This window comes from Pleurodeles waltl, chromosome 1_1 (assembly GCF_031143425.1).
Source record: "Pleurodeles waltl isolate 20211129_DDA chromosome 1_1, aPleWal1.hap1.20221129, whole genome shotgun sequence".
Lineage (NCBI taxonomy): Eukaryota > Metazoa > Chordata > Amphibia > Caudata > Salamandridae > Pleurodeles > Pleurodeles waltl.
Window position 1 is genome coordinate 838,765,749 of NC_090436.1, and position 20,417 is coordinate 838,786,165.

The following is a 20,417-nucleotide window of genomic DNA, read 5'->3' on the forward strand; positions in this document are numbered from 1 at the left end:
GACAAAAATCTACTTATATACTCACTGCACAGAAACCCTCTAGGATAAACAACCCATACACCACAATAGCAACACCTAGACAGGAACACACTGAGGTACTCACATCACTAGCCATGTGTCACAAGTCACCATTGAACCTCTCACACATTTGAATTTACTCCACAGCTTAGTGTGAAGACATTCATGACTGTGGTTGCCTAAATGTCACCTTGCAAATTGGAAGTCTCACAATAACCTGTACACTAATACAATGCATAACTTTTAAGGGATGGGATGGCCTGGCTACGTTCATATGAACGTTTCTAATACCCTTTCATGTTTCAACTCTGGATGGAACTATCATCACACCCCCAGTGAGGACACACGGACACCTGTGTCACAAGTCACAATGCAAGGGAGGGCACACTGTACTTGAGAAACCAATACATCCTGCTGACAAACAGTTAGACAACAAACACTTGCTCAGCCAAGGAAAAAAAACAATGCCAAAGTTTCCACCAACAACCATAGGTTGTCACATTAGTACACAAAATAGTCACAGACAACACAACACAACTACTGCCATCAAAGATACGTACAACAGTGCCTCCTACATCTAATTGATACCATTCTGTGTTTCTCTTTCAGCTGATCAGGGGTATGGCATCCAGCCTTGGCTAATGACACCATATGGGAACCCAAATACTGCTGCTGAGCGGGCATACAATGACGCCCACAAGAGGACCCGCAGCATTGTGGAGAGGACCTTTGGGATCCTAAAGTCAAGGTTCCGCTGCCTTGACATCACTGGCGGAAGCCTACTATACTCCTCAGAGATGGTATGCAAAATCATACTCACTTGTGCCATATTACACAATATTTGTGTACAATGGAACATTCCCCTCCTTGAACCGGACCCAGACATGCCTGAGGATGATGATGAGGAGGATGCTGGCCTGCAACAGGAGGGGGAACAACCTAACACCGCAGCAGGAGTGCGTAGGCGCCAACAGCTTGTGAACAATTTTTTTACTTAAGTTATTATAATCACTTGTATTCCACACTTGTAAATAAACACAGATCACAAACACCACATCATGCTTTGGCCTATTCATTTCTGACCACCTTTAGTTTGAAATAGCTGAAGATGAATGTTGTCTCATTGATCAAGAATGCCATTAAAATTCATCACACCAAAAATAAACATCACAACCGTATGCACAGAGGGTAGGATGTGACATGTTACATTACCATACACAGAGCCCAACAAGAGTACAAATGTGACAATTACACATGCCGGATCCAAACAACTGAAACAGTCTCTCATCCAGCCCAAAATTGGAGATCATTTGAAAGTCACATCACACGTGTTCAGAGACAGGGTGGGACCATCCATGTGTACGTGAACATGTCATCAATGGCTTCTCTCAAGTGTATGATGTGAGCAATACACAATTGCAACAACATCAGCTGCCACTAACTCAGGAGGAGACCTTGAAGTTACAGTGACAACATACACACAGACAGGTCATACTGGATCCACATTCCCACACACATGTACACATATGTCATACAACCAACCTAATATTTGAAAGTAGACCATCACAGTTGTGTCCCAGTTTGAACCTAGCAGGAAGATTGTAACATGACACTAAACCAGTTTATGCAGAAAGGGACACAGACAAGCAAAACAATCTTCGCATTATCACATCGTGAACGCTGAGAGTCTTGCAAACTTAGGGGGTCATTCTGACCCTGGCGGTAATTAGCGCCATGGCGGAGGTCGGCGGTAGCACCGCCAACAGGCTGGCGGTGCACCGATGGGCATTCTGACCGCGGCGGTTCAGCCGCGGCCAGAAACGGGAAGTCGGCGGTGTACCGCCGACTTCCCGCTGCCCTTGAGAATCCGCCATGGCGGCGGAGCGCGCTCCGCCACCATGGGGATTCTGACACCCCCTACCGCCATCCTGTTCCTGGCGGGTCTCCCGCCAGGAACAGGATGGCGGTAGGGGGTGCCGCGGGGCCCCTGGGGGCCCCTGCAGTGCCCATGCCAGTGGCATGGGCACTGCAGGGGCCCCCGTAAGAGGGCCCCACAAAGAATTTCAGTGTCTGCTTTGCAGACACTGAAATTTGCGACGGGTGCAACTGCACCCGTCGCACCTTCCCACTCCGCCGGCGTCCTCGTGGGAAGGGTGTTTCCCGCTGGGCTGGCGGGCGGACTTTTGGCGGTCGCCCGCCGGCCCAGTGGGAAAGCCAGAATGACCGCCGCGGTCTTTCGGCGGGAACCGCTTGGCGGGCGGCGACCGCCGACCGCCGCGGTCAGAATGACCCCCTTAGTCATATGAAAATGGTATGCAACTTAGCTCCAAATCATCATTACTGCAAACGTCAAATGGACTAATGAGATGAATGAATGGTCAACAGTCATTCATACCATATGGCCTTACATTCGCCCGCTGCTGCAGGTTTGCCAGGATATGATAAAAATACTCCATGGATACAGTAGCTATTCTGGATGGTCAAATCCTAGGGTGCTGGGGGCCTAACTCCACCTCTACCACCCCCAAAACATACAAGAATCATGTACTTGTGAACTAAACACATGTATAAGGCACATGTGTGGCCTCCATGTCACAAGTCCTACACAAATATGAAACACAAAATCATAATGGGACATGGTCAGCCCCAGAAAAACTGAAAGTGACTCTCCCACTCCCTGTTAGGACTACAGATAAAAGCATCCCCATCATAAAGGTGGGGACATTTTGGAGACGGAATACATAATGGTATCCAAAACATCATTTCAAAATAGCCATCAGCAATTACACCAAATACGTTGTCAAATATGGTCAATACATTAGTTAACGTATCCCAAACATCACAGTGTGAAGGCTGTCTATACATAAAAGTACGGACATTTGTCATATACAAACACAAATGTGTCTCACATAGCACCGTTTTACCATGACAAATCACCTTTCCAAAGCTAAACACATGAAGACATTTGGATAAATTTGCTCCATATTCTACGCATACAGCATGGCCGTCATAATTAGTTCACGTACATGAGTGCACACAATGCAGAGTCAGATACAAATGTATCCAAAAGTGTCTTGATATTTCACCTTCAAATTATTATTTACATCCGCAATATTTTTGACTCTGCATCATGTGCACTACTGTACGTGTAAAAAAAAACACGCCCATGATGTATGCGTCGTGAAATTGACGCTACATGCACAATATATTGGTCATTTCATGTACAGTATTAACTATTAATATTCATATCATATTTTTTCACTCCGCATCATGTGCACCACTGTACGTGTAAAAAAAACGACGCCCATGATGTATGCGTGGTGAAATTGACGCTACATGCACAATATGTTGGTCATTTCATGTACAGTATTAATTATTAATATTCATATCATATTTTTTCACTCCGCATCATGTGCACCACTGTACGTGTAAAAAAAATGACGCCCATGATGTATGCGTGGTGAAATTGACGCTACATGCACAATATGTTGGTCATTTCATGTACAGTATTAATTATTAATATTCATATCATATTTTTTCACTCCGCATCATGTGCACCACTGTACGTGTAAAAAAAACGACGCCCATGATGTATGCGTGGTGAAATTGACGCTACATGCACAATATATTGGTCATCTCATGTACAATTTGAAATATTAATATTCATATCATTTTTATTCACTCCGTATCATGTGCACTACTGTACGTGTAAAAAAAATGACGCCCATGATGTATGCGTGGTAAAAATGACGCTACATGGACAATATGTTGGTCATCTCATGTACAGTATGAATTATTAATATTCATATCATATTTTTTCACTCCGCATCATGTGCACCACTGTACGTGTAAAAAAAACGACGCCCATGATGTATGCGTGGTGAAATTGACGCTACATGCACAATATATTGGTCATCTCATGTACAATTTGAAATATTAGTATTCATATCATATTTTTACACTCCGCATCATGTGCACTGTAATGCGTCAAAAAAATATGACGCACATCTGTGTATGCGTGAAAATATGACGCATTACGCGAAAATAAAAACGGCGGCCATTTTATGCAGGAAGTGATGTAATAGGATATCCTGTTTACCAAATCTGTACTGGGAGTTGACTTTCACTTTCACTTTGCAGTCTCAGAGTTATCTAGACTGTGTGGTTGTGTGAAAGGTGTTGTCCTGTGTTTTAATGCTTTAGTGTCCTGTGTGCCTTCTATTTTGTCTTTGTGTCAATCTTTTATTGTTGTCTAACATTGTCTCAGTCTGTTTAGTGTTATTTTGTCTATACCTGTGATAGTTTGTATTGTCTGTGGGAGTCTGTTGTGGGTAGCATAGTTTGGGGGGTTAGTTGGGCTATTTTTCTCCTTCTTCTTTTTCTTTCACACCTCTACCTTTCCCCATTTCCCACTTTTTCTTTCATTTTTCTTTTGTACTTTTTTACAACTCTCATCATGTCAGGTAGGCCTCGCCTGTCCAGGATGGGTGAGGACGAATTGGGGGGCTTCATATGGCTCGTAAGCCATTTCCTCCCACTGATGCTGGAGGCTGGGGGCCGTGTGATACAGGGGTATCACACGGAGGCGAGGAAAATCCGTTGGGAGAAGGTGCGCCATCACCTGGTCCGGGTCTACGGGAGTCTGAGGAATATACATCAACTCAAGCACCGCTGGGCAGATATGATCAGCAGGGAACAGGACCTGCTGGACCACCTGGGACTCCGGATTGGTGGCTATGTTGGTGAGTACTAATCAATTACATGGGAATAATAGGAATGTGTGCGTGAACATGTGATGATTGGTAGCCAATCTGCAAAATAGGTAGCTGACTGCGTGTTATGCTAGGGAAACCTAGGCCCATGGGTATACACATAAATCCCCATTTTTGCTACACATGTACACCCAATTACAGCAGTAAAATGCAACATCTATTTGTATTTTGCTAAGTAGCCCCCTCTCTGCGTCACAAAATGATGCAAATGCTGCGCTACAAAGGTATACATATGTGTCCAAATGTGTATTTGTTGCAGGATGTGTATGAAGACCTATGCTACCAGGCCGATGCCTCATTTTTGCAACACATACCAGATGGCTGTAGCTGCATGGAATGTACTGTTGCATTTGTGTCTGAAAAGCAACACGTGAACTGCTCTATTTGTACTCTACTGGTCATAATGGCCAGTGAGTACGTCATGTAGAAACAACATACCTACATATGTAGACGGCATAGCTAGACCGAAAATTGCAAACACATGATGATGCTACACATGTGTGTTGCCTTCACGTCACATGAAGTTAGTCATGTTGTCCACACATATGTCACATGTGTGTCTGGTTGCTGTGTGTTGAACCTGTCCACATAGCCTGTTTGATTGTGAGTGGTCATGCAGTCCTCATGGAACCAGTTGTGGAATGTTTCTCTCTGGGATGCACATGCTGAGATGTATGGATCACATGATTGTTGGGGCCTACTAATGGAGGATTAACTTGAACGACACATGACTGTCCTGGCCACTGCATGAGTGTAGTAGGGTGTGTCACTGGAGCAGGAGACTCATCCAATGATAATCTAGAATACAAAGTCAGCCAGGCAGGATGAGCATGTGTGAAAGTGTATCATTACCATGTAATATTCACACACTGTCATTGTAACAGAAATTATTTGTCTGTTCACCCAGTCTGAGTATAATCTTCCTTTCATGCTTTACAGGTGGACCAGCCCCGTACACCATTGGTGAGGTGGCCCATTTTGACGACCCCGATACCTACAGTGAGTGTTGCCTAAGTGCTATTTACATTGTTTGGAAATGAAGCATGATGGATTACTGTGTGTTCAGGATAATTCATGATTTGATGTGCTGGCCGTTCATTGGCTTTGTTGTTTTGGTGTGATATCAAATTGGAATAATGTTTCTGTAAAGCAATACCTAGTCATCTCTCAGATTGAGGGGCAGTAGGTCATTCAATTAGTGCGATAATTGGGAATGGCATGACTCATTTTGAATACACTGGTCAATGTTAGACTTGGTCAGGAACTTGTTATTAACTGAGTCAGCATATCAGACTGACAGTCTCCCAGATAGCTTAGGCACATGGCTTCGATGACAAGTGCTTCTTCCTAGTTGAGGATGGACTGTGTACACTGTAGGTCGGATCTTCCGGGGGCATGTACTTCCACAAGGTGACCTCGAAGTGTGTGTGACTTGAGTGCAATGGCCTAGGTGTTCTGTTGAATCATGTGAATGGGTGTTCTACCTCCTCTGTGTGTGTTGTAAAACATGCCTCACTAATAGTATGTTATGTTGGGCTAAGTCATATCATTTTGACATGTGTGGACCTGGGATGTGACAAGGTTGGGCTGACTCCAACGTGTTGCTAGCCCTTCATAGGTGTTGTGTGTGAAGGCACATGCTTGTTGAACTTTCTGTACACTCCTGGTTGTGCATTGATCATGGGATTGTTGTTTGTTCTTCCCACACCACCCACAAAGACTGGGATGTTACTGTGAAACAGGGTACCTAGGACTGTAGCAACCAGTATGTTACACATGCTTAACACCTTTTGTGACTTGAGTTTGTACCTAGGTCCAGATGTAGCAAAATGTCTACACATTGCAAATAGCATAATTTGATGTTAGTGAGTTGCAAACGTCTGTTTCCTAATCCGAAATGTTTTTGGTGGTCATGTACATATTCGCAAAATGCTTTTCTAAATGAAAAAAATAAAGGAGTTTACCAGCCCTACTTGCAAATCACAGTGGTAGGCAATCCCATTTGCTAACGAGTACGTGGTTGCAAAGTGAGTAGCGGTTATCATCCACTTTAAGTGGATGCTAACCAACTTGCTGACTGGAAGGGGTCCTCATTGTGAACCTTCACCTTTGTGAGTGGACCAAAATACTCCTGCACAAAACAGCCAGTGGTCTAGGGGAGCAATAATTATTGTGTAAATTACGAAAAATCAATTGTTGTGAATTTAAACAAATCGCAGCTCATTTTCCTTTCAGATAAAGGGCCTACACTTGGTGAAAAATAACTTGCTTCATTTAAAAGCAGTCACGTCTATGGAGTTCTGCTGTTCCCAGCAGGCCTCCATCCCCGTGATTGCCCATAGTTGCTAAGGTGGTGCAAGTTGGAACCCACATCATTGATGTTCATGAGGTGGGATTTAGGGACCCCATAGAGACTCGCAGACGGTGTCAGAGACACCGTTCAGCTTTGCAATTTGCTAGTTGATTTCCCATCAATTCCTACATCTGGCCCATAGTGTCGACATATGATTCATGGCCAGGGGTTCAATCTTAGCACACAACTATTTTGAAATGCCATTGAGTGAGGAGTGTGATTCTTATCACATAGAATGACATATGTAGTGCAGTCAGTATGCGGACGAGCTGGTGCCATAATGTATAATGCCTTAGGTATGAATTGTATGAGTAGTTTAGGGTGATGTCATCCATCATGTAGAGACATGGATATGCTATATGTGATATGCCCTTCAGTATGCATGATTCACATGTACTTCCTCTGAGCCTTCCCGTGAACTATGTTGTAACAATTGCTGCAACCAATACATTGCTAGTAATGGACAAATTACCCATTGTGGTATTCAACCCACTGTAAATTCTATGCTCAATATTTGCCTTTTCTCTTCACAGCTGCAAACCTGAGTGCCGCAGCTCGCAACCAGTTTGAGCGCCGGGCAATGAGGTACAGCCACATCCTGCAGGTGCAGTGTGGGTATCGGAGGATGGCCCGCAGATACAATTCGGAACGGGCCTCCGGGGCGTGGTATGCCACACCACAGGCTCCCCCAACGGTGCCCCCAACAACCCCCGCCACTACATCCACCAGGTCTGGCCAAGTGGACCCAGCAACGGACCAGGCATCCTCATCCAGACCTGGACCCAGCCGTGTGGTGGGAGCAGGGCAGTCCCGTGCCCACACCACTCCACCAACACAATCCACCTCCACCGGCACCCAGACCTGCACTGACCCTCCGATCAACCCAGCAGACTTCCACGCATTGTCAAGGAAATTGGACAGGTTGATTGGAAAAGTTGACACCCTGACGGAGGACATGGCTGAGGTGAAGAAGAAGGTGCGCTCCATCCGGCGAACACTACGTAGGCCAAATCAGTAGACATTTTGCCCTCCACAACTTTTACCCCTCCCCTCTCACCTCTTTCCTATTTCATACTGTTAGTTGGGTTTGGGGGGTTAGTTATAGGATAAGTGTAGGAAATTAGCTTAGTTAGTGTTAGGTAAGAGGGTGGGGGGTCCTTCTTCTTTATATCTTATCTTTTTGTGTGGGTGGGTGGGTGGGGGGCAATGTTGGGATTCCTGTTTAAAAAAAAAAAAAAAATCAATAAAAAAAATAAAATACAAAAATATATGTTTGTTTAGGATAGTGTAGTATGTGTGTAGGTTAGTAAGTGTTGTCCTGCATGTGTCTTGTCTCATAATGGTGGGTGGGGGGTTGATGTTTAGATCGTTTCGTTACATGTGTAGAGTAAGTTTAGCTTGGTGTAGTTAGGGACAGTTGTGGGTTAGTAGTAGTCAGGTTAGATTAGTGTAGGTTTATCTTTCCCTTAGTTGCCTCTTTTATTACTTATTGGAAATAAAAAATTTGTTAACCCTTTACCTGATGCGTTAGGTGCTACCTTTTCATGGCCTTGACATCAGTGTAGCAGAAAGTTTTAGTATGACATTTGTGTCCTATGCTCGCTATCCCCAGGCTATTGAGGTTTTACATGCCAGCTACCCGTGTGCTAACTTGGTAAGTATCCACCATGTGGGAGAGCCACCATTGGTAGTGTGCATAGATCATCAAGATTTGGGGTTGGTATGTATCCTACTTCACAAAGAGTGCTTCCAGAGTTGATTTTGTAGGTAAATAGATAGGTCGGACAGCATTGTGAAGTTCAGGGAGAGCTTTGTAGATGAGTATTTGTTCACACTCTTGTCTTGTTGCTGTCATTGCTGACCTACATCATGTGTGTACTGCTTGAGCATGACTTTCCTTCATGGTAGTATACGCTGAAAGGGTGATTGATGCAGTGTAATTTGGTTATCATTCCTTTCATTTTACAGCATAATTTCTTGTTTTAGTATTGCAAGGTGCCTACATTTCTCAGCCACCATTAGTTGTCTAGAATAGCTATGGATGGGGCCTCATTCTGTCCAACACAGCATGATTGTGTGTGCTTAGTCCCTACATCAGTTATTTTCCTCAGTCTAGTAAAGCTATGATGCAATCCTGGCCACTGCACAGATGTTTCAGTATACATGAAATCAGGACATTAGTATAGAGAATCGACATGGTTGCCACACAGCCACTTTGGAGTTATGTACTGCACAGTTGAAGTGTGAAATGACACAGAGACACAATAGGTGCAAGTGATATTTATTTTTAGGTGGAGTAGTGCAAAAAGTCCATTAACAATGTTAGGTGAGTCCGTTCTGGTGCATTCTTAAATGGTGATCCTATTTACAGCGTGTGGATGATGCTCCTGACATGCTGGGGTGATGTCACAGACGGTGCAGAGGAACAGGAATTGCCAAATGGTAGGAGAGAAACATTTACAGCCAATGTGGACAAGTTAAACAGTGGATTGCCGAACAGTCATTGAGGGTAGTTGGAGGGAGGCTGGCATGTGTCAAAACGTAGGTCCTTGGTCAGAGTAGGGCATGGTGCAGGGACTAGGGCTTCCGGGTACTCTTGCGAGTGAATGTTATCTGTTCCATGTCTTCTTCTTCTGATGTGTGTGTTGCCTGGTGTGTCCTTGTTGTTGTTGGTTGTGAAGGGGCAACACACACCTCAGTGTCAGAAGACATGGAGGCAGACATCCCGGGGGCTGATCCCTGTCCAGTTATGAAGGGCAGTACTGCAGCCAGGAGGGCGTGCTGGTTTTTCAGAATGGCAGCCACATCCCGATGGTAGGCAGCCAGGTCGGCCCTGAGGGGTTCGATGTTGCATTCGTGCACACGCTGACTGGCTTGCTGTTGGAGTTGTTTGGTCAACTGGATGACAGCTGTGCAGATTGCCTTCTGTGTTACTAAAAGTTCCTCCAACAGCGATGTTCTGGCTTGCATTGCAGCTGCCTGATCAGCAGTTGACAGCATGCACGAACGCACCCCCTCAAGGCTGGCTGCCATAGTTTGCATCCCCACCCGCACCTCCTTGGCCAGCTCCCGCTGGACCCCAACGACTGTTCTTTCGAAGCTGGTGCCAGTGTCGTCAGAGTCCTCAGCTGTGTTGGAGCTGGCAGGTCTTACAATTGGGGTGGCGGGTGGTTCTACTGTGGTGGCTGCTTCTTCTTGGCTCCTCCTTGTTACTGAAGGGGGGGTTTGGAGGCTTTCGAGGACCATGTCAATGGTCTCTTGTGTGAGGTTGATGGTCTCGTCATCCATGTCATCAGGGAACTCATGGACAGGCATATCGGCAGGAGATCCGTGTTCCTCTGCAAAGAAACAGGGTACAATTAGTGTGTCTGTGTTGAGATCATTTTGCACTAAGATACAAGCCTTTGGATGCCTTAACTTTGTACTCTGATTTTGTTTTGGTATCTGCTGTCCGTCATAGGGCATTGTTGTAGGCCTATGGCCCACCTGTGTGTCACATGTATGATATGGAGCTATCAGACATGCCTGCCAGGTCATCTCTAGGTGTTGATTTGTAATTATTTCGGAATATGCATTTTTTTGTCCTACTCCTCCCTCGGTGTTTCACTATTGTTATGGAGGGACATTTGTTTGTGTGGGCTCTCATTATCCTACATGTGATTATTGGCTTTCTAGGCAGCAGGATAGCTAATGGTGTGGGGGACTAAGTTTGACCCACTTGTAAATAACTCTGTCACCCAGATATTCTATTTAGCTCAGACAGACTAGCAGTGCCTCTGGTCTCCCACAACAGAGGAATGTTTAGAAGTCCAAGCCCATGACATCTTTGGGACTTCTCAGGGAAGTGGTGGTCACTCAGGTCCTACACATTTCTATCTTTTCCGGTATGTTCCCATACACAAATGACACAGACAGTATTTGTTTGATATGAAGTTTCATTGTACAACTGACTTGTAGGAATTTAGGTGTGAGCCCCAATAACCAAAACAATACACACAGTTAGAACTGTAATAGTCCGCAGGAGAGTAATACATTGGTACACAGCTATCATGGTGCCTAACAGTTTCTACTCTCCCTCTGCTTGTTCTATATATAGCACAGCATGTTAAGTTTGGAGCTTGGCTGCCATAATCACAGGGGAGACATCATCCCTCATATCAGACGAATGGGCTGGGATCTGGTTGTGCATCAGCAGCAAGGCAGGCAGCATCTAGATGTGATTTTCTGTTTGTAAACTCCCCCATGCGTGTCTTGGGACGAGGAAGTGAATTTAAAAGACATATGTCATTGTGATGACAAAGTTTCCCTACGCAGGAATGGCAAACCTTAACCCCTACCACATCTATCATCAACGAACCAGACGGTATCCTTGACTGGGGCACAGAGTGAATATGTTCTGGCAAACTCCAGTGCAGAAGTAGGCAAAACAGGGTGATTTGACTAATTGCCAACACCTTAGGACTGACTATTTGCTACATTAACTGATAGGAAGGGCAATGATATTCATTTAGTGCAAAGTGCTCTGAGGCACTTAGATGTGAGCAAATGAGTATAAGTACATTCAGGGTAAGATGCACAAAGGCCTCCAGCCTGAGGCTATTGCGCAAAGTATACGTTTCACTTGCCACGCTACACTTGGACTGACTGTGGGTGTTATGACTGCCCTGCCAGCACACTTGCCTCACAGGCCCTGCACCATACACTTTTTATTCACATTGCATGATCTGTACATGTTAGGTGGCATGACCTATGTATGTCAATGTTAGGATGTGGTATGGATGTAAACATTGTTGATGTTTGTATCTGATGGGGTCTCATGTGTGTCTTACTGGATTGGCCTGTTTATCGTATGAATGTCCTATTTTTTGGTTAGACTGTGCAGATGTGTTTCATTGACCAGTTGCCTGTGTCCCCTCGTCAATGTTGTTGTCTGAGCAGTATGACATTTGTGATGTAGCATTGTTAGGCAGGCACGTGAGGGACCCTGACGTATGCAGCATGTGTGTGTCGTTAGTGCTGTGTGGCTCCTATTGCTGTTTACTTAGGCTTATGTATGTGTCAGTTATGGACATTCGGCATTTAAGTGTACTGGTACCTTTGTCTTATTTCTAGGAGTAGTTGCAGATGTCATCCTCACCCCCTAATTTAGGTATGTATGTTCCAGGGTGGGGTTCCTGCCATTTGGTACTATAGCTGCCCAGAGATGAGAGGTGTTATTGTCAACTGTGGTGGCAGTTAAGTTGCAGTTGTTGTATTTGCTACTGCATTACAGGTAGGGACCTAGGTGATGGGGAATAGTTTGTGCAAAACAAGTGCCTGGATGTGGATTCAGGGTAGTGTCCTTCCCACCTGTCACTGGTTTCCCTTGGCTCTCTTGTTGTAATTACAGGATGTCCCCGTGGGACTGTAGTGGTGGCAGTATTTTGTCGTGCCCCGGCTATGGTCAGTACTGGCCATTCCCCCCTGCCGTGCCCCTTTCCCCATGCCACTTCATATATGTGCTAAGTTACATGCATTGTGTAGTAGGTATCCCCCCCCTACTTACAGTCCCCATTATTGCATTGTAATTCCCCATGTGACTTACCCTGCATGTGCGTAGTGTCGTGGTAGTCTGCGCTGTCCAGTCCTTGTATCCCTGTGACGATCTCCTCCGGGATGACGGCTGCGACCATCTCCTCCATGTGGTCCAGGGCCTCCTGTTGTGCTGGACTCCCCCCTCCAGTCTGCATTGCTGCCTTCCTGTTCCTGGCCATTTTCTCTTTGGTCCTACGTTTACAGTCATGCCAGCGTTTCTTACACTCAGTGACTGTCCGGCGTTCTTCAGCCACACTGTTTATCTTGTCCACAATTTGTTTCCAGATGGCCTCTCTCCTACTGAGTGGCAATTTTGAGGATATGAAAAGTTGGTGCTGGTGTTCCGTCACCTCTTTCACCAGGATTTCCTGCTCCTCTGCACTGAAGCGACACTTTCTTTTTTTCTTTAACATGTCCTGGTTCCTGTATGCTTCCTCCTGGCTGGTTCCTGGTCTGCTCTCATCCTCCTGGGGTCTGTTGGGGCATCTAGGATCCATTTTGGGTCTCCTCTCCTGTAAGTGCAGTTTTCGCGCAAAAATGTCTCTCAATAGCGTGAAAAAAAACGGCGTTTTCACGATTGCGCTGTCGTAAATCGACCCACAGTGATTTGCGTCACTTTTACGTGGGTTTCCCTTACGACAGACCGACGCTGTGTGCGTCACGAAATAATGACTCCCACCTGTTGGTTGCGCCGCCGTACGTCAAAGTATAAATTTGACGCCCGAATGGCGCATCCAAATGGCGTTAGACGGCGCAAATTTTTTTGACGCAAAACTGCGATAGTGCAGTTTTGCGTCAAAAAGTATAAATATGGCCCTAAGTATTGTCCTTCATGTGTGTAAGTATTGTGTGACTACAGTGGTATTGCAAGAGCTTTGCATGTATCCCAGTTCAACCTTGGCTGCTCTGCCTACAGCTATCACTAGACAGCCTGACTTCTAGACACTGACTACATTTCACTAATAAGGGATAACTGGACTTGGCATAAGGTGTAAGTACCTTTGGTACCCACTGCAAGCCAGGCCAGCCTCCTACACAAGGTGGAGTGGTACAGTCGGGCAGAAGGTTAGCGTATTCCTGAAGACCACTAAACCCCCAGTCACACCGATCCCAACGTCTCTCCTCTAGATGGAATCACCAGCCAAACTACTAGACATTATAAACTGCCTGAAATGGTTACGAAAATACAAGATGTCTTCATGAAATCTAGCAATCACATACATCACCTTTACAAGGTTGTCCGCTTTTTGTTTCACTTCACTTAAAAACAAGTCATTTCATAGCACCATGAGCGTAAGCACGAAGGAGAGACACAAAAGAAAAAAGAAGCTTGCGGGCAGTCAAACATATAGGCATACGTGCAATTATCCATGAAACAGGGTCGGTCCCCAAGGCAGTAACAAAACCGCCCCAAGGCAGGAAACACATAAATCATTTACCAATGTCATCAAAGGATTTTTTTAAAACAAGCTCACGAACGAGTGAAAGTGATGGGCGTGAGGTGAGTGTGGTTAAAAGCCCACATAGACACCAACACGTCGGAAAAGCAGCGATTGCGCGCTGCTATGCTCAACCCAATGAATGTGTTCTCGTGTAATGTAACATTTGCTCATGTAAAGTGCTGTAACACTTTTGTATCGAGTTCACCTTATATAAAACTGCAAAAAAAAAAAAAGAGCTTTAATGCCTTTGTGTCAAGTTTGCGCTACAAAAAAACTACAAAAAATTAAATAAATAAAAAAGACCCTGCAGACATCGCAAAGAAACAGCAAGATGCCCGAAACCAAGGAAGATGAAGAAACAACATACCGCCCTGACCGAAGCAGCGAGGAAAAAGAAAAAATAGTGTGCCATACTCTGGTACATGACTGATCATGCAATAATCCACATAACAGGGTCAGTCTTCAAGGCAATAACAAAACTGCCTCAAGGCACAAACAAACAGCATTTACCATCGACATTAAGGGATTTTTGAAAGGCAGGCCCAGGAACGAATAAAAGTGATGGTCATGAGATGGGCGTGGTTAAACCCCACAGAATAGATTGCAACATGTCGAGAAGAACAGTGCTGCTATGCTCGGCCTAAAAATGAACCTGTTATTCAATTTTTACATATTTACAATTTTATATTTTGATTTCCACCAACTCTCCCAAATCATCTTTCCTGCTTTCAAAAGTTACGCTGTGGGAGAGGTGCAGTAAATGACCATACATAACATGTCCTGTCTTCACTCTTTCTAATATAAAAACATTTCGTTTCCTTCCAAAACCATTCTCTGTGAAAACCCTTCCCTTCGCTCAATATAAAAAAAAACTTGGTCTCCTGGCCAGCGCAGCATATTATTCCCTGTAAACATGGGTCTGCAGGGAAATGTGGCTGTTCGATGGCAGCATACCACCCATTTTCTCCTGCATGTCTGCATAGACCCGAAAAAGAAACAAGCAAGCATGTAAGACCACCAGACACCCTATCACTCAGGTCTCTGTTGACCCAGACAATGTAGAAGAACGCGGACATATGTCAACTCACTCAGATTTGGTGGGTGTCACCGTCTTTTCTTCTAATAGAGTTGTGCAAAATTTGAATGATTCACTTTCATATAATTACACGAAATCCTACAAAAATTAAGCGAAATTCCGCAGAATGAAACATGGCTTTAACCCCATATTTTAGAATAAAATGCGTAGTGACATCCACTTTGTATGCGAGGACTCATTTTGTGCAAAAAAAAAGAAAGACTAAAACCACAACTGCGATGAACAAAAGCTGTCTGTATTCTGGGGCTTCATATTGGCCGCACGCTCCAAGTGGAGTAATTTCAGGAGTTACGCAAGATTACACTAGCATAATAGAAATTTTGCCCAGGTCTACCTTTTAATGCTGGTCACCAGCCTGATTTAAAAAAGGTCTCAATAATCTTGAAATAGGCCCCTGTCTATTTCAAACCTATTACCACCCTCCAAGAAAAGTTTTCATTCTCAATTTATCCTAGTGAGTTCTGCCTCTTAGATTGCTGACTTCACTATCATTTTTTGAATCAACAGGTTCACAAGTATGCAAGGGGAAAGATAGCGCTTCCCTTGACAACATCACAATGGCGCAGAACAACTTTTGTTTCGCACTGCCTTTACATCATGTGATGGAAAACCTGGATTTTTAACGATTTTTTTCATGCTACGAGACATAAATAAGAATGATTTTATAGAAATTCAAAACACACATAAGTCTGAATTCCACACGTGCTTTCTGGGGTTCAAACTCGTGCCCTTCAGGACACCCTCTAAAAAATCAGCTCCTTGACTAACCTGCTAGCTGTCTTCTTGGCAACCAAACGTGACTGTGGGGAGTTTATGTCAGGATCAACAAGGGACAAGACGTTTCTGAGAGAGGGCGTGGGGAATTTACACAGGAAATGTTTCAGATTTGAAATACAGGATGTCAAAGAATATTAAAGATTCTCGACAAATCAGTGGCTAAAAAACACAGCTGGCCCTTCTGATTGCATTCGTCACCCCAAGTATTAAAAACATGCACAATATTAGAATGCAATTGTGTCGCTTTTTGCATCCTGTCTGTATGTTTCTAAATCTATCATTTTGTGTTTTCTGCTAGAACGATGTGGAAGAATGCCGATTTATTCATACCAGAACGCTTTCTGGATTTTAAAGGAGAACTCGACAAAAGCAAGGTGGATAAAGTCATGATATTTGGCATGGGAACAAGAAAATGTATTGGAGAAGATGTTGGCCGTAATGAGGTTTTTCTAATTCTAACAACAATCCTGCAGCAGCTGAGGCTTGAAAAAGATCATGAAGACACGCTTGACATGACACCTTTATGTGGTTTTATCATGAAACCTAAGCCATACTCGCTAATCGCTACGCAGCGCACATAAACAACCTTGTTTCACTTTCGGTTGCTTCGCTTTAGTGTATAATTGCTATCCATAAGTTTGTTTATCAACTAAATGTGGAAACCTCAGATAATGGATGACTATTGTGCTGGTCAAGATGTGTTTAGGTTGTACTTGGTTGGGCTTGGATGATCCACCTTGAAAACAGTAATGGAGAAATGAGTCAGAAATGTTCTGGGCTTTAAGAACTGAGCTTTATCTAAGTGATTTATTCTTGTAAGCCAGGGGTCTCCAGCAGGGCTTGACTGGGAAACCAAAGCAGCCCTGGCAATTTGTGTCAGACCAGCCTCCATAGGGTACATAGCGAACAAGCTTGAACACTACAATGGGACTTAGGGGGTTCCCTGCCCCCCCACAAGAAAATTTGGAAACAAAATGACAAGACCGGTGCATCCTACAATACATTTTTCATTAGATATTCAACTGGGTTTGTTTTTAAAGCATAGTAAATGATGACCTTACAGAGCACCAAGATACAGCAATCTTTTTGGGGCTCTTCATTGATTCCCTCACCATCACCCTCCTAGCCCCTCTCTTACGTGTATTGAAATTGTTTTTTACTGCCTCTCTTACCAGCGTAGAGTGTTGGAGCACTTCACATCATAAACACATACAGAGACAATAAATCATACGAGTATAAATCCGTGTATAGAAAATGCTATATAAGACAAAGGGACTGTAACGTTTAGGAGTCACATACCAGCCATACAGGAATGCATTTTTTAAGAGTGCTTGGTCCTCGGAAGCTTAAACTCAGGATTCAGAGCACAGCACAGAGGTTAGGGTTGAGTTGAATTTACTAATAACAATTTATTTCTAGCCAAACAAACCTTTTTAGCAAAATTAGGAAAATCAAATACTGGGGAAAAAAATTTTACTTTCGAACCTATACCATGCGGTTTGTATGCAGTTCTTTGATGGCAGTTCATAGCTGAGTGTGCTAGATTATGATTGTAACTTATGAACTGCTCAGTAACGGCACGATCTCTATGACAAAAGCAGTATCCCACTGAGCTATGCACTTAAAATAATGTTCTGTAATCTGCATTGTACACGTTCTTTGTAGACATATTAACCCTCTGCACTATCTTGGATAAGTCAAAACTGCCACTAGACAAAACTCCACTCTGTCTTTAGCAGGTATATAAATCACCAGAGTTATCTTGGTACTTTTATTGTTGCCTGAAAACTGTTAGATATACAAAGAACTATGTAGTGTTTTTGAAAAGCTGCAGTGCTACAAAAACATCCCCCAGTAACAGAAGCATCCTCCAACCTTCCAGGATCTCAGGGAAACACCTGATGTCCAGTAAGGCCAGTCCGGCCTAGGACTCAAATTTTCACCTCTCTAAGTTACTTATGACAAATTAAAACTGTCCTGAGCTAAAGGAATAAAAGTAAGCAAGAAAAGAAAGGAAGGAACGGCAGAGGGAAAGAAAGCCAGTAAGTACAGGATGCAAGAAGGAGAGGACAGAAAGACTGTAACCAGGATAGGAATGAAAAAGTGAAGGGAAGGAAAGAAGCAATAAAGGATGGAAGAAAAAGAAGCAAAACATGAGAAAGGAAGAAATGAACGAAAGAGAAAAAGGAGAGCAACAAAGATAGAAAGAAGGAAAGCATGAAAGCAGAGAGATAAAGGGAAAGAAAGGAGAAAAAAGGAATGGAAGGAGTACGAAAGGGAACGAAGGAAAGGGGATGGGGAAAAAAAGGAAGAAAAAGTCAAAGAAAAGGAACAAAAGGGAAAGAAAAGGCAGGAGAAAGAAAACAGAGGGAAAGAAAAGGAAGGGAAAGGAGAAAGAAAAGGAAAGAAATAAGAGAAAATAAAGGAAGGCAAAGGAAGGGGAAAAGAAAAAAGAGAAGGCAAAGAAAGGAAAAGGAAGAAGTTAAAATGCAGTGATGCTGTAGGGTAGTTTTCAGAGAGGTTTACAAAGAATGTGCACTGGGTAATTTATATTCAGTCTTCGTAGCTAGAAGCAGCAGCAGCACTTTTGTTTATTTAACAAGAGAGTGGGGTAAATCCTGCTCCTTCGTCCTCAATACGGCCTCCTAATAACAATCTCATATTTGTACAGCATTAGCAGATAGGCTCAGTGGCGTACAGAAGAGGGGGGGAGGCCTGAGCTCTACGAGCCTCATCAGCAGTATTCAGGCCCGAGAGCTACTGCGGCAGTCCGGAGGGGAGGCCCTCCCGTGTACTGTGCGAGGGGGGGGGGGGTGCTCAAATTTCGTTGTGCCACTGGATAGGCACCCGGTTGAATAGTTCTGATGAACTACTCAAAAACAGCTTGGGAGCTACTTGTAGCTCGCAATCCATGTGTTGGAGAAGCCTACTGTAAACTGTCTTTCACTGCTTAAAGCAGTACAACATGAAATATACAACAACATGCAGAGAGGAGCTGTTTATTAAACACCTTCAGCCATTGGCTTTTTTGATTGAGCCCCGTCTGGGTACTGGATCAATGTGGTGTCCATCACGTTTTGGTCTTATCCTATGGCACTTCACAGAGGCTTACACGTTTTTTCCTTTAAATTATGCATTGGTGAAAAGTAGTATCTTTCCTGAATTGATGCTGCTCTTCACAACCACATTCTCCACATAAAGCAACACTGTGTTCAGTTACAAATGCGCCACTGAGTAATTCACACAACTGCAAATGTAGCTGCTTGAAAGTGATCTAAAGTGGAGAAAGCAGTGTTGTAGAAGTGGCTTCCTGCATGGGCCATTGCTCTCACTCGGGGGGCACCGTTGCTACCAGTTGCTCTGCTCTTAAGTTATTTATCCCTCCAGCATGGCGGACGTAGCTGACATGTGATCTAGTGTTGCATTCTATTGGTGGTGTTCCTTTAATTTTTAATGTGAGTCTGCAATTTTGACCATTATTGCTTCGTTGTAAAATGTTCTACATTGAGCAGATATTATGGCTTGTTCATCCAGAAGAACCGGATGATGGGCCAGAAGGGGATGTGCACAGTGCCGCTTGGGCCGCACCCACTCTTCCAGGCCATTGTACGTTGCAGTGCTTAATCTGTGCTTTTGTTTCCGGTGCTGAGAACCGGCACTTATTTTTGAGGGCCGGGGCTTATTCTTCTGCCTCAAGCATTTGCTGCGAGCAGACGACACATATATGAAAGACAGATGACGGGAAAAACAAAAAAGCGTCATAAAGGGAGAAAGTAAAAAGCTGCAAGAGTGAGCTGAAGGGGCAGCGAGTGGCTATATATAGAGTGAAGAGGCCCGAGATGGCTTCAGGATTACACCACCTCAGTATTCCATGTTCACACATTTAATTACAGCAGCTGCATGTTTAAGAGGAGGGCTGCTTGTTGGCAAAATTGGGAAGAGAAAAAAATGTAGCAATACGAAGTCGCATTAATCAGGCTCACAGTGTTGTAAACCGTAAATCATTTTAGAACGAAAAGCTTTGCACTAAATGCATATTGACGTAAATCTGCACATTTTACTGTTATATTTTTAATGGACCTTTCTTTTACACCCATCTGTACACTGCAAATAAATCTCTCCCTTATAATGCTTCATGAAGAAGATCATTGTAATAGGTTTGCTTTGAATAAAAACTTTGGCTTGCTTACCATCTTCTTTGAAATATGTTTCAAAGTGCATCAAGTACAAGTTTACCCAACATGATAGATCTGTTTTATGGAGATAGTGAATGATGATGCCCATTTCTACATAATGCTTGCATTTGCATAGTGTTAGTCTCAATACACACACACACATACACATATATATTTAAAAAAATCAAAGGTTTCAGGGACGTTATAGTT

At 43.9% G+C, this 20,417-nt stretch overlaps 1 protein-coding gene across 1 annotated transcript in view; it reads left to right on the forward strand.

Annotated features, from left to right (window-relative positions):
- The window catches only part of LOC138287954 (cytochrome P450 1A4-like), a 167,859-nt gene extending 147,642 nt beyond the window's left edge, over nt 1–20,217 (forward strand). The window contains exon 8 of the mRNA XM_069228995.1: nt 16,331–20,217. Coding sequence (XP_069085096.1) covers nt 16,331–16,613 — 283 coding nt within the window. The 3' untranslated portion in view covers nt 16,614–20,217. The remainder of the gene's footprint in view (nt 1–16,330) is intronic.
- Nucleotides 20,218–20,417: the final 200 nt, after the last annotated feature.